This window comes from Glycine soja, chromosome 3, assembly GCF_004193775.1.
Source record: "Glycine soja cultivar W05 chromosome 3, ASM419377v2, whole genome shotgun sequence".
Classification (NCBI taxonomy): Eukaryota; Viridiplantae; Streptophyta; class Magnoliopsida; order Fabales; family Fabaceae; genus Glycine; species Glycine soja.
Genome location: NC_041004.1, coordinates 37,676,221 through 37,687,767, shown reverse-complemented (window position 1 = coordinate 37,687,767; position 11,547 = coordinate 37,676,221). Strand labels below are relative to the sequence as shown.

Here is an 11,547-nt window from a genome sequence, read left to right as displayed (position 1 = left end):
GGATAGAAATCATGAAATATATAAAACTTGACCAATTATTTTGGGGGCTTAAATAGAAAGTTATATTCATGTACTTAAAATTCAAATTAATTTTTAAGGTATTTATATTTTTGGCAAAAATATATTTTTGATCTTCAAAAATATGAAAATGCTCAAAAATCATTCTTAGAAATTTTTTAACACTTTTTTTGTCTTTACAAATTTAAAACCTATCATTTTTTTTTTTTACCCAAAGTAACATTTGAATATCGAGCTGCATAATTTTGTTACAACAGTTATATCCATACACCATATACAAAATATTACATTTACATCTGTTATATGTATAATCAACGTAAAAAAATCATAATCGTAAACTCGAATTTGTTATAAGAATCTACATTTAAACCAAAATAATAATAAATTTTAATTTTATGAGGATAAAAAGAATAATAAAAATTTTATATGAACAAATTTAAAATGTTTTCATATTTATAAAAATGAAAATCATATTTTAACCAAGATAAATTTTTATAAAAGGAATTTAAGTGAGCAACGGAAGTGGACCTATAGTTTGAATTTACAAAGATAAAATTGCTTTTTGAACGTCCATTTGGGGGCTCCAGTGGGCTTACAAAGTTGAACGTTCATTTGTCCATGCACATGTTCAGTCTTAAATTTTTTTGTGGGCTTATACTATTTTAATTATTAAAAATATTTGGGGGGCAGGCCAGTGTGAATAATTTCTAGCAACATATGCAATTATTTTTTTTTTTTAAAAAGGGTGGGAGGCATGGGTCCCTCCGCTCCTATTATACTCCGCCACTATATGTATATCTTTTGTTAAATAATACTAATTTTTTAAATTATAAATTCAATTAAAAAGTTATATGTTTAACATACATGGAATATCATTTCATTTATTTAATTTAAAATATATATTTTATATTTAATAAATATAATAGTTAATAATATATAAAAAAAATTATCAGTATATTAACAGTGCAGATGTTTTTAGTCTAAGTATATCCAAATAAACTAGGCCAACCCTTGGAATTTTGCTTCATTTGAAAATTACAATGTTAATGAAGATTAGGACTTTAATAGTTGACCTAATATCAGTATATTAGTACAAAATTAAGAGTAGAAAATTGGAAACAATCAATTAGTGAGGACGCATGTATCTTAAATTTTCTTTTCCACACGTCTTAAATAATCAAGTTTATACTTTCCGTCTTTTCTTCAGCACTACAAAACAAGTGTTATACTTTCAATAATTTTAAAAACTGATATTGAATCAGTGTTTTTAATCACACTTTTTATTTTTTATTTTATGAATGCCTGGGAACTCAGTTCAGAGCCAATTGACCAAAGATACAACTAACATCACCCTGAAACGGGTCCAAAGCAAAAGTACTTATAGATAAACCATGTTTGGCGAACGCATCAGCAAGCATATTTGCTCTTCCAAGGTAGCCTCCTCTTAAATTTTTTTGCTTTATTTTTCTGAATTTCATAAAATAAAATATAATTTTTTTTATATTATTTTTCTCTTTGATACCAAACACAGCCTAAGTGATGAAAATTTGGCACACAAGCTGTCCAACACGTATCAAGTTGTAGCCCCTTAATTTGTACTTTTTTTTTTTACCAATCCAGCTTTGTCTCCAAGCGAGGACTAATTATAATAATTTACTTTATTTTTACTAAGCTGGTACCCTACCCTCAACAGCACCCAACATGAAAAATAAATTTGATTAATGGATATACTTGTATATCATAATTGTGATCACTTTTACTTTTGTTAATTTTATTTTGTCTAGTGGTTGTAATAAGGCCTGCATAGTTTCTGTGTTTGCACATTACGGACAACATAACATTTCCCGACGAATATTAGCTAAAAATACGAAAAAAGAACAAAATAAAAAACAATAGATGAATGAGCTGTATTTAGGTTTAGGTGCTTTCGTCACTACACACATCACAATAACAACAGTGATAGCATTATCCCCACGGCACACGGGATTTGTAGCAACATGCAGCGTATATCATATATTTATAATGTATTAATCCCACCGCAAGTTATAAATTTCAATGCTCTCTCTCACACACATCCCATTCATATTCTAATACCACCGAAAATGGTATGCATATTTGGATTATGCTTATTCCTCACGTTGCTCTTGTTTTCCCCAATGGCATTTTCGGAACTGTGCAACCCACAGGACTAGAAAGTGCTGCTCCAAATCAAGAAGGACTTCAAGTCTTTCCCTCGTCATATTATCCTCTGTTCCCGAAACCAATCTCTCGAGGAGGATAGGTGCATTTCAAATAAATAATAAAAAAAATCTCTTTCTGTAGAAATTGAAAGAAAATATCAATCTTTACATCCATCCCTCTTTGGTGCTACAATAATAGCATTAGATAGATACTTGATAGTAAAGCTAAAGAACGGGTTTTCATTTCTGAATAAGCACTTTTTTAATCTAGTTTCACTTTTTATAAGTACACATTGTATTAATGCATTAGTGCCACAAGCCGTTACAACATCAAGTACGAAACTAAATTCAACCTCAAGTTTGTTTTGCACATTTGCTTCGTCGGAAATCCACATTTACAAGAAATTCGCATAAAGCATCTATTTGTTGTTTCACATATTCAATAACCAGCAGTAACAATTGTTTTAAAAAAAACACCAGTAAACACAGCCAAACAAATTCTTTTTTAAATGGAAGAATAGGTCAAACTAGATCACCATTAGTATTATGTTTAAAATCTGCTGGACATGATCAAAGGTAGATATAATGTTAGCTGAGGAAATAATAAACTATTTCTGATTTGTAATAATTTCAAACAATATAGGTAACACTCTAGAATATATTAAGATGACATTTCTCGGGTATTCATCAATGTCTACAACCGTAAAACTAGAGAAAACAATCCAACTCAGTCCCACAATCAAAACTTACAAAATACAAAAAGAGAGGGAAAAAAACTAGGAAGCATAACAGTTAAAATTTGGATACAGATCAAGCATCTGCAATGGTCACCTCAACCTCCACACCAGGTTCAATCGTGATAGAGGTAATCTGCTTAACCACATCTGGGGAACTGTAGAGGTCAATCACCCTCTTGTGCACACGAAGTTCAAATCTGTCCCATGTGTTGGTACCTAAAAACAAAAGGCAGTTTCATGAACACAAGGCATTCAGAAATCAAATAATATCAACAATAAACAGCATTCAGAAAGTGTATACATTGAACACAATAGTTCAAAAATCAAATAAACAAGCTAACTAATATAATTGTATTTGTGTTCCGTAGAAAACATATGAACACACAATTAGCTGCAACAGCAGTTTTTCCATGTTTTAGACTGCAAGAATGCCTATGCCCACAAGTCACATAAAATCAATCACATGATAACAAATGACAAAACTCAGAAGAGACAATTCTGCAAACCATGTGCATAGGACACTCAATTTACACCACAATTTGTTGAAGAACATTCTGATTTAAGTTCCAAATGTCATTCAATTAAAATAAATTGAGAACAATAGAGAAATAACTTGAACAATTTGCCCTGCTCTTCAAAAAAAAAAAAAATGAAAAACGAAACAAAACACATTTTTTTTACACAATTGATACTTTTTCAGAATGAAAAAATAAATAACAGATAATCATCGAAACCTCCCAATAATCCCTTATTCATATTTATAAAAACAACATAACTCTCTTAACCTCCCAAGCTTTCCCTTTAGCACAATCCAGGCCTTGCAAACTAAGAGATATTGCAAAAGACAATTGACAAAGTTCTTTTTCATAAGCAAGTTCTTTTCCATGGTTCCTCATCTTTGACATTTCACCACCTAGGAGATATTTTCGGTCACTACTTTCGCCATGACTTTCTCTAAAACTACAACTTATACAAAGGACAGGCATATTAAAATTACAACACAGAAAAAACTAAAAACGTGGGTTGAATGGTTAAGGGACAAGGGAAGAGGGAAAGGTCGCGGTTTCGACCCCTCTGCTAACAAAACTAACCTTCAAAAAACTAACATTTGCCAATAATGAACATGAATGAAAAGCAGAGAATAAAAGGGGCATATTAACCATAATAACAAGCGTGGAAAGAGTGAAAAAAATACCTTCACCACAGGGGGACTTCCTGGTAGTGATGTGAAGAACCTTAGTGGGCATCCTGACAGGTCCCTTAACCCTGAGCCTCTTATCCTTTGCACCACGAACCAAGTCCCCACAAACTAACAGTAACATGAAAATCGAAACATAAGCCTAAGGACAGCGACAACCTTAAAAAGAAAAAGTAGAATGAATAGCTTCATACCCTTCTCGAGATTTTTGACGTGCTTGGAGGAAAGGGTGATCCTTATCTTGTGGATCTGTTCTTGGGACTCCTCCAAGCCAGGCTTATTGGGCTTCATCGCAGCGTACGTCGCCATTGTTCACGCCGATGCAGAAAAACAGATGAAGCTGCCGCTGCTGCTGCGTTGGGAAATGAGAGAGGTATAGAAAACCTAGAGGGTTTTTAGGGCAAAAATAAGCAGAACCCCCAAGAGCTTCCGTCAAATTTTGCAAATTACCCCCCAATGAATCATATTATTTCCTTACTTGCCCCATTCGCTCCCAATGCAATTTTAATAACTAACTAAACAAATAAATGAGGTTAAAATATAGAATTTAATATTATCTCATCGTAAGTGACTTATTTTAAGAGTACATACACTTATCATATATAATATGATTGAATTATTGCGTAAAAAATTTATGTTATCAATGTATAATTTTTTTTCTAAAATATATGTATGGTCCTTAACTTATTTTTTGTTTTTAAATTGATTTTCTAAATTTTAAAAGCTCTAAAATAATACCCTTACATACTTAATTAATGATACCTTGCTCCTTTTGAAACATTTTTCTTTTTCAATATTTTGAATACAATTTTAAATATTTTTTTATTAATTCAAGACATAAATTTTATTTTAAATTCACTAAAACTATAGAAATCAACTAATGTTATACACAAAGCATCATAACAACACATGGTAAAAGATACATGAAAAGTAAGTCATATCGGCAATAAAAAAAGTAAACTTGATGAAAAGTGAACCTTATTTTTAGTTTTATGGTTATTGATGAGACTCAGCAACTCTCATCACATTTATTTATGGTTGTTTACTTGCTTTTGTTTTAAACATTAATTAATTCGAGATGAATACATTGGAACAAGTTTCACATATTGAATTAATAAAAAAAACATTTAACATTGTGTTCGAAAATTGAAAAAAATAATTTTTTTAAAAAGACTAGCGTGTCATTAAATAAAAAAAATAAATAAGGGAATTCTTTTAGGATTTAAAAAATGAAGAGATCAATTTAGAAGAAAAAAAACAAATTAGAGGCCATTCATAAATATTAGCTGATAAATAAGTCTGCACTTTCTCATGAAGCGTGGGACAGGTTAAGGAACTTATATAATATGATATATGATTTTTGTATTGGTCAAGTGATATATAATTATTTACTTTTATAAATTAATAAAGAACTTATTTTATATATTAAAAAAAAAACTCAACTTTACTGCTGAGGAGATGAACTCGCTTGCTAGGTTCACCCAGTTTTGAGTTTTAACTCTAAACAGCTTCACACTTCACTGTAAACATAGAATGCATCTTATACAATAAAGCTATAAAGGGAGCATGTATGACTGCTATTTTTTTTATTTATTTATAAAAAACAACTACAACTAGTTTTATATTACTAATTATATAAAATGGGGTATAAAACTATAACTAATTTTATATTTATGATTATTTTAAATAACTTATTTTATTTATTCATGACAAATTATATAATTATTTTAAATATAACTTATTATATAATTAGTTTATTCAAAACTGATTATATACGCATACTTTAAAAACAATAACAGATTATAGCAAATTATAAACTAGTTATAGATATAATACTCACTTACAATTTAATTTATTTATTAATTATGATTATGTAAATACCCAACCAATGAGCACCTAGGAGCATGAATGCTCATTTGAGCAATAGAAAAAATCCTTTGACTTGAGTACAACTTTTTGCGATTGCACTTGCATTCCAAAAATGTATGCAAAGAAAAGTCTCGTCCAATTGTTGCCAAAGAAATCAGAAATCCCTTCTACATATTTACAAATTTTCTCCACCATATATATTGTTTTTCTTTGTTTAGAAGTGCTTTATATTCTTTTTTTCCTCGCTTTTATCTTTGTAAAATTTGAAATTGTACAAATTTGCAAAAACACCTTTCCAACTTATCTAGTTCACAATCAGTTTCAGGTTTAAAAATTTGCAGAACATGATAAAGGAAAAGGAAAAGATATAATCTTAGCTGAGTCCATTAGAAATGATTCGTAATAATTTCAAAACAAATATATGTAGGATTCTAGAATATATAAAGATGACATTTCTCAGGTATTCATCAACCGTCTACAACCGTAAAACTAAAGAAAACAATTCAACTCGGTCCCGCAATCAAAACTTATAAAATACAGAATAAGAGGAGAAGAAAAACTAGGAAACCATAACAGTTAAAATTTGGATATAGATCAAGCATCTGCAATGGTCACCTCAACTTCCACACCAGGTTCGATTGTGATAGAGGTAATCTGCTTAACCACATCTGGGGAACTGTAGAGGTCAATCACTCTCTTGTGGACACGAAGTTCAAATCTATCCCATGTGTTGGTACCTAAAAACAAACAGCAGTTTCATGAACACAAGGCAGAATAACTAACATTCAGAAAGTCTAGACATTGAAAGCAATACTTCAAAAATCAAGTCAGCAAGCCAAGTAACACAACAATATTTCTGTTCCATAAAGGCATATGAACAGAACACAATTCAGGAACTTGGTAAGATTAGAAAGCACCAAACTTTTCACGCTTCTATAGCCCCAACAGCACAGCACAACCATCAATATATGTTGAAGAACATTCTGGTGCCCGGAGGCTGGCTCCTCGTTGAGCAAAGGTATGGGGAAGGGTAATTGTGCACAGCCTTATCCTTGCATATGCAAAGAGGCTGTTTCAGAATTGAACCCATGACCAACCAGTCACCAAGACACAACTTTAACGCTGTGCCAGGGTTCACCTCTTATGTATCAAATATTATTCAACAAAAATATTGAAAGGAAAATATAGATATAATTAAGCTTACCCTGCAGATGCACTACAAGTCTACAACTAAAAGAATGAAAATCGAAACAAACCATATTTTTTATCTCACGCTTAATAGCTTTTCAGAATGAGAGGAATAAATAATAGATTATAAACAAAATATCACTCTCTTAATAGATACATTGCCAAACTAAAAAAGGAAAACAAGTCTATGATCACTTAATGCATAAGACTAAACAAAATTATGTTTTTGTTATGAGGCACAATTGATATCACGGCTGTTGTTTAAATTTTAATCCAATTGAGCACAAAGGGATACATTGAGGCACACCAAACTTATGATGTGCGCAATGAACATTAATAAACATCAATCAAAAGAGTAAAAAAACAAAAATACCTTCACCACAGGGGGACTTCCTGGTAGTGATGTGAAGAACCTTAGTGGGCATCCTAACAGGTCCCTTAACCCTGAGGCGCTTGTCCTTTGCACCACGAACCAAGTCCGCACAAACTAACAGTAACACAAAACTAAAACATAAGGCTAAGGATAGCAACAACCTTAAAAACAAAAAGTAGAATAAATAGGTGCATACCCTTCTCGAGGTTTTTGACGTGCTTGGAAGAAAGGGTGATCCTTATCTTATGGATCTGTTCCTGGGACTCCTCCAACCCGGGCTTGGTGGGTTTCATCGCAGCGTACGTCGCCATTGTTCACACCGATTCAGGAAAACGGAAGAAGAAGCCGCTGCGTGTGAAAGTTAGAGAGAGGGAGGATTAGAAGAAGACCTAAAAGGGGTGGTGTTTGTTTCAGGGAAAAGAATGTGTAAAACCTAGCGGGTATGGATCACTCGACCCAGCCCAATAATTCAGTCCGGCCCAACATTTACTTTTATGGGTTTAGGTTTTAATATTAAACTCATTTTCAACACGGATTTACGTTATGTATAAAAAAAATAAAAATTGGACAATTATATATTCATAATTTATAATAAAATATACCTTAATTCAAACTTTATCTTTCTTTTATTTTATGATTGAGTTACATATAATGTTAAAATTTATATATTAGTGTGCTATTGGATTTTCTCCATTGAAAGAAAACAAAATGTCTTTCCTCAAATTTCCTAAAACCCGTCCTAAACCTTACAAGCCATTCTTTACTGCATTACTGTATATTCACTTAGTTTCATTCATAAATCTGCACGAATATTTTAGTCTTTTCACTATTAATATAAGGAAAATTATAGTTATCATGTGCTCTATGGCCAAGCAGACAAGAAGTTTCTTAACAACATTTTTGTGTGTGATGATGAGCACATTTTAGTATGTTATTAAAATTACAATAAACATTTTATGTAACTTAAGAGAATTCGTTGTGTGCAAACTGATGTATTTCTAATTATATAAAATGTATTTTAGAAAAATGGCCACACAGAGAGCTTGCTTGCATCTAGTGATGAAGATAATGCTTATGTTCCCATTCAACAAAAAAGCAGTGTAAATGATTATTTGAATCTTGGCGAACGAGAGCCATCAAAATTAGAACATTTTATTCTCGCTATCAAAATAATTCTTAAAAGACAAAATCGGTAGAACTAATAAATAATAATTATTAAGAGACCATTTAACTATCTTTTTTATAATAAAAAAAAAGACCATTTAACTGTTGCTATTAAACAAAAAAAGAAGTACGATGATGCAAATATACCGAAAGGACCTGAATGGAAACTTACATTTTTTTTTTTTTGGAGCAGTAGAAAAAATGAACATTTACGTTTAAATGAATTGTTTGTTAGTACGAAAACTCTGATATTAATATATTGGTGATTTTACCCACAGTCAGATTTTACGTTTTGAAAAAACTAAAATTAGCTGAAAATCGGTGTATTTGGTTATATTTTTATTTTCTGTTTTTATTTTTTATTTTCATTTTATAAAATTTATTTTCATTTTCAAAATATTAAAATTTTAAAAATATATTTTGTTTCATTTCTTGTTTTCTATTTTCATGAAATAAAAATATTAAAAATTTATGATATATTAACTCTTATTTTTTTATATTTTTAGATTTGCTTAAAATTATATTTATTGTCATCGCAATTTCATTTTATTCAAAATGAGATTTCTATTTTCAACTTAAAACACATAAAACCAAAATTTATTATTTTTATTTTTTGGTTGTTTCCTGTTTTTATTTTTGTTAAAAATATTTTCAAAAACCCAATCAAACATATTTAAGTGAAAATAAACAAAAAAAAACATCTAAGTCAAACATCCTTGACTATCTGAATCCCCAAATATATTATGTAAAAAGTGCATAAATGTTTGACATGACATCATATCATATACGTGAATGGAAAAATGATGTTTAAAATAAAAAACAATCACACAACAGGGAATGGGTTAAGTCTTGGAATAGGGACACAAATTATGGGGTGAGCCCTCGGAAGAGTGATGCCAGCCTTTTCTTCCATGTTCACCTTGCCATTGTCACTGTCAACCTTCCATTGGAAACACTGAATTAGAACTGCCAAATTCACATGCACAACTTGCAATGCCAAAGAAGTACCAGGACATGCTCTTCTTCCACTACCGAACGGAAGTAGATGATAATGTTGTCCCCTAACATCCAATTGACTCTTCCCATTTTCAACAAACCTCTCTGGCCTAAACTCAAGAGGGTTCTCCCAGTGATTGGGGTCCCTACCAATAGCCCAAACATTGACAAATAATCGAGTCTTTGCTGGAATATCATACCCACAAACCACAGCTCTTCTAGATGACTCTCTAAAAAGCAATGGACCAGCTGGGTGAAGTCTTAATGTTTCTCTAACAATGCCTTGCAAGTAAGGAAGGTTGGCAATATCTGATTCTTCTACTATTCTACTCTTTCCAACCACTGCATCCATTTCTTGTCTTGCCTTCTCCAACACACCTGGATTGTTGATTAACTCTGCCATAGCCCATTCCATCGTTACAGCTGAGGTGTCAGTCCCAGCAATTAATATGTCCTAAATATTGTCATTAGAAACAACACATGTTGATGTTAGTCATGTTTGCATGACTCTTTTCATAAACTAGAAAAACTCAGCTATAAATTTTTGGTTAGATAATATTCTCAAACCATATAATAATTTATGCTCACAAACACCTAAAGAAACAAAAAAGATAAAACAAAAGAATGGTTATATAATTGATGATATGACCTAACCAGACAAAATTATAGTAAGGTATATTTGTACGATTGAATATCCAAATATAATAAATCTAATGGGCACGCATGAAACTTATAGAAAAAAACAGCATAGTTCCTTTTATTGACTTACCAAGATGAAGGCCTTAATGTTTTCTTTGTTTAATTTAATTTCAGAACTCTCATCTTCAGATATGTCAAACAAAACATCAAGCATATCCTTAAATTCCCGTTTTCCAACGGTTTCATTATTGTTCCTTCTTTCCTCTTCACGTTGCTTTATGATTCTGTCCAACACGGTGTCAAAGCAGTCCCGAATCTTCTCGAGCCTCTTGTTGAACCCCTGCAAATCAAAGCGCTTCAAGAACGAAACGAAGTCCGATATGTTGAACTTCCCCGAGAGCTCTGCGGCATCCTTCACCAGCTTCCTCATCTCTTCAACTTCGTTCTCGTCCTCAGTAGTACTCGTCTGACTCACGATCATTCTCGACACGATGTTGTTCGAGAGCGTGATGAACTCTCCCCCAAAATCCACGGCCTCACCAGAAATACCCTTTTGGAGGACACGTTTGATGAATTTGTTTGTCTCTTGCTGTCTCACGGGAAGAAACTGGTCCAGCATGTGGCCACCGAGGAGTTCGGACATGCAGAGTTTCTTCATGAACTTCCAATAGGGTCCGTAGGGTGCGAACAAGAAGTCTTGGAAACCGTAGGTTAAGGTTTCGACGGCGACAGTGTTAGCGGGGCGGTTGGAGAAGGCGGGTTCGTGAGTTTTGAGGAACTCTTTGGCGGCTTCTGCTGTGGAAGCCACCACACAGGGGACTGAACCAAGAAAAAGGTGTATTATGGGTCCATAGCGGAGTGAGAGCTTGTGAAAATCTTGGTGAGGTGTTGGAGAAAGAAGGTGGAGGTGTCCAATGATGGGTAGGGGCATTGGACTCGGTGGAAGAAGGGTCTTATTTTTGTTTTGTTTTCTCCATAGTATGGATGCAAACACGATGGTTGAGATCAAACAAATGAACAACACTTGAAAAGCCATACCTTGAGTAGTACTATCAAGTGTTTGTGTTTTTTTTGTTTGTTGATTATGTGATAGCATATATAGAAGGAAACTAAGAAAGAGAAATAATACTAATTAGACATCCTTAGAGTCTTACCCTAGCTTGATTTTTTGTCTTTTTGGCAAGC

General features: G+C 32.3%; 3 protein-coding genes across 3 annotated transcripts; all 3 read right to left on the bottom strand.

Annotated features, from left to right (window-relative positions):
- Positions 1 to 2,799: 2,799 nt before the first annotated feature.
- LOC114406756 (40S ribosomal protein S20-2-like) lies at positions 2,800 to 4,590 on the bottom strand. Its single transcript, XM_028369554.1, has 3 exons — positions 4,328 to 4,590; positions 4,131 to 4,244; positions 2,800 to 3,151 (listed from the first exon to the last, which is right to left on the bottom strand). Exons 1-3 carry the CDS (start codon positions 4,440 to 4,442, stop codon positions 3,009 to 3,011), a joined length of 372 nt encoding a protein of 123 aa, XP_028225355.1. The 5' UTR covers positions 4,443 to 4,590; the 3' UTR covers positions 2,800 to 3,008.
- Positions 4,591 to 6,368: 1,778 nt separating this feature from the next.
- LOC114406754 (40S ribosomal protein S20-2-like) lies at positions 6,369 to 7,963 on the bottom strand. The gene is made up of 3 exons (XM_028369553.1): positions 7,760 to 7,963; positions 7,564 to 7,677; positions 6,369 to 6,739 (listed from the first exon to the last, which is right to left on the bottom strand). The coding sequence occupies exons 1-3, from the start codon at positions 7,872 to 7,874 to the stop codon at positions 6,597 to 6,599; spliced, it is 372 nt and encodes a 123-aa protein (XP_028225354.1). The 5' UTR covers positions 7,875 to 7,963; the 3' UTR covers positions 6,369 to 6,596.
- A 1,466-nt stretch (positions 7,964 to 9,429) lies between these two features.
- On the bottom strand, positions 9,430 to 11,533 carry LOC114406753 (cytochrome P450 93A3). Its single transcript, XM_028369552.1, has 2 exons — positions 10,493 to 11,533; positions 9,430 to 10,177 (listed from the first exon to the last, which is right to left on the bottom strand). Exons 1-2 carry the CDS (start codon positions 11,456 to 11,458, stop codon positions 9,551 to 9,553), a joined length of 1,593 nt encoding a protein of 530 aa, XP_028225353.1. The 5' UTR covers positions 11,459 to 11,533; the 3' UTR covers positions 9,430 to 9,550.
- Between the last annotated feature and the right edge of the window lie 14 nt (positions 11,534 to 11,547).

Coding starts and splice junctions, on each gene's coding strand:
- LOC114406753 (XM_028369552.1), bottom strand. CDS start 11,458: ATGCTATCACATAATCAACAAACAAAAAAAACACAAACACTTGATAGT. Junction 10,178..10,492: donor ACATTAAGGCCTTCATCTTG/GTAAGTCAATAA, acceptor GACAATATTTAG/GACATATTAATTGCTGGGAC.
- LOC114406756 (XM_028369554.1), bottom strand. CDS start 4,442: ATGGCGACGTACGCTGCGATGAAGCCCAATAAGCCTGGCTTGGAGGAG. Junction 4,245..4,327: donor CGTCAAAAATCTCGAGAAGG/GTATGAAGCTAT, acceptor TGTTACTGTTAG/TTTGTGGGGACTTGGTTCGT. Junction 3,152..4,130: donor GAAGTCCCCCTGTGGTGAAG/GTATTTTTTTCA, acceptor TTTTGTTTTTAG/GTACCAACACATGGGACAGA.
- LOC114406754 (XM_028369553.1), bottom strand. CDS start 7,874: ATGGCGACGTACGCTGCGATGAAACCCACCAAGCCCGGGTTGGAGGAG. Junction 7,678..7,759: donor CGTCAAAAACCTCGAGAAGG/GTATGCACCTAT, acceptor TGTTACTGTTAG/TTTGTGCGGACTTGGTTCGT. Junction 6,740..7,563: donor GAAGTCCCCCTGTGGTGAAG/GTATTTTTGTTT, acceptor GTTTGTTTTTAG/GTACCAACACATGGGATAGA.